This window comes from Emiliania huxleyi (assembly GCF_000372725.1).
Source record: "Emiliania huxleyi CCMP1516 unplaced genomic scaffold EMIHUscaffold_9186, whole genome shotgun sequence".
Classification (NCBI taxonomy): domain Eukaryota; phylum Haptophyta; order Isochrysidales; family Noelaerhabdaceae; genus Emiliania; species Emiliania huxleyi.
The window spans coordinates 1-1,197 of NW_005195158.1; the positions used below are offsets into that span (position 1 = coordinate 1).

At 62.2% G+C, this 1,197-nt stretch overlaps 1 protein-coding gene across 1 annotated transcript; it reads right to left on the bottom strand.

The window, feature by feature from the left end:
• Nucleotides 1-612: 612 nt before the first annotated feature.
• Nucleotides 613-894, bottom strand: EMIHUDRAFT_60547 (hypothetical protein; the record flags this gene model as incomplete). The annotated part of the gene is made up of 1 exon (XM_005757267.1): nucleotides 613-894. A coding segment is annotated over one exon (282 nt), but the record flags the coding sequence as incomplete, so codon positions are not given.
• Nucleotides 895-1,197: the final 303 nt, after the last annotated feature.

The following is a 1,197-nucleotide window of genomic DNA, read 5'->3' on the forward strand; positions in this document are numbered from 1 at the left end:
GCCGCATCACGGCCGCATCTCGGGGCGCATCTCGCAAGCGTGCCTGGCCGCGCGCCGTCAGCGCGTAGAACGCCTTGCCCTCGCTCGCCCTTGCCTTGGTCTCCCCGGCCGGCTCGAAGAAGGCGCCCTCGATCCTGCCCTCGCGCGAGAGCGCCGTCACGATGGAGTGCCTGGGGAGAGATGCGGAGAGAGATGCGGAGAGATGGGGAGAGAGGGGACACACCGCGTGCCTTGAGCCCCCGTGTGAGTTCCCCGGGTGCGCGACAACATGTGCACATGCACGTGCACGTGCATGTGCGTGTGCGTGTGCATGTGACGTGCATGTGCATGTCATGTGCAGCACGTGCATGTGCATGTCATGTGCATGTGCGTGTGCGTGTTATGTGTGGCCCCCTCTCCCCGGGCCCCGCCGGTGCTTTCGCTCTGCCCTTCTACGGCCGAGCGCCGGCTGATGTCGATGGCGTGCGCCTCCGTCGCCTGCAGAGAGGCGAGGGCGTGTGACGGAGTGCTTTTGGGGGTGTGAGAGCACGTGCTTTGTCCGGTAATGTCCGCGAATGGGAGGGCACTTGTGACGAGGCATGATGGAGGGCACTTGTGACGAGGCATGATGGAGGGCACTTGTGACGAGGCATGATGATGGAGGGCACTTGTGACGAGGCATGATGATGGAGGGCACTTGTGACGAGGCATGATGGAGGGCACTTGTGACGAGGCATGATGATGGAGGGCACTTGTGACGAGGCACGATGATGGAGGGCACTTGTGACGAGGCATGATGATGGAGGGCACTTGTGACGAGGCATGATGATGGAGGGCACTTGTGACGAGGCACGATGATGGAGGGCACTTGTGACGAGGCATGATGATGGAGGGCACTTGTGACGGGGCATGATGGAGGGCACTTGTGACGAGGCATGATGATGGAGGGCGAGTGGCAGTCGCTGGTGCGGACACGTGTGCTGAGCCGTGTGTGTGCTCCCCGTCTTGCTTGCCACTACTGGGGAACCAAGAACTGCGCTTCCGTCGCCTGCGTCACGTACTCGACGCTCTCGACGATCTCCCTCCATATCTCCCCGTCTCTCCCCATCTCTCCCCATCTCTCGCCTGCGTCACGTACTCGACGATCTCGACGATCTCCCTCAATATCTCCCCGTCTCTCCCCATCTCTCCCCATCTCTCGCCTGCGTGACGTACTCG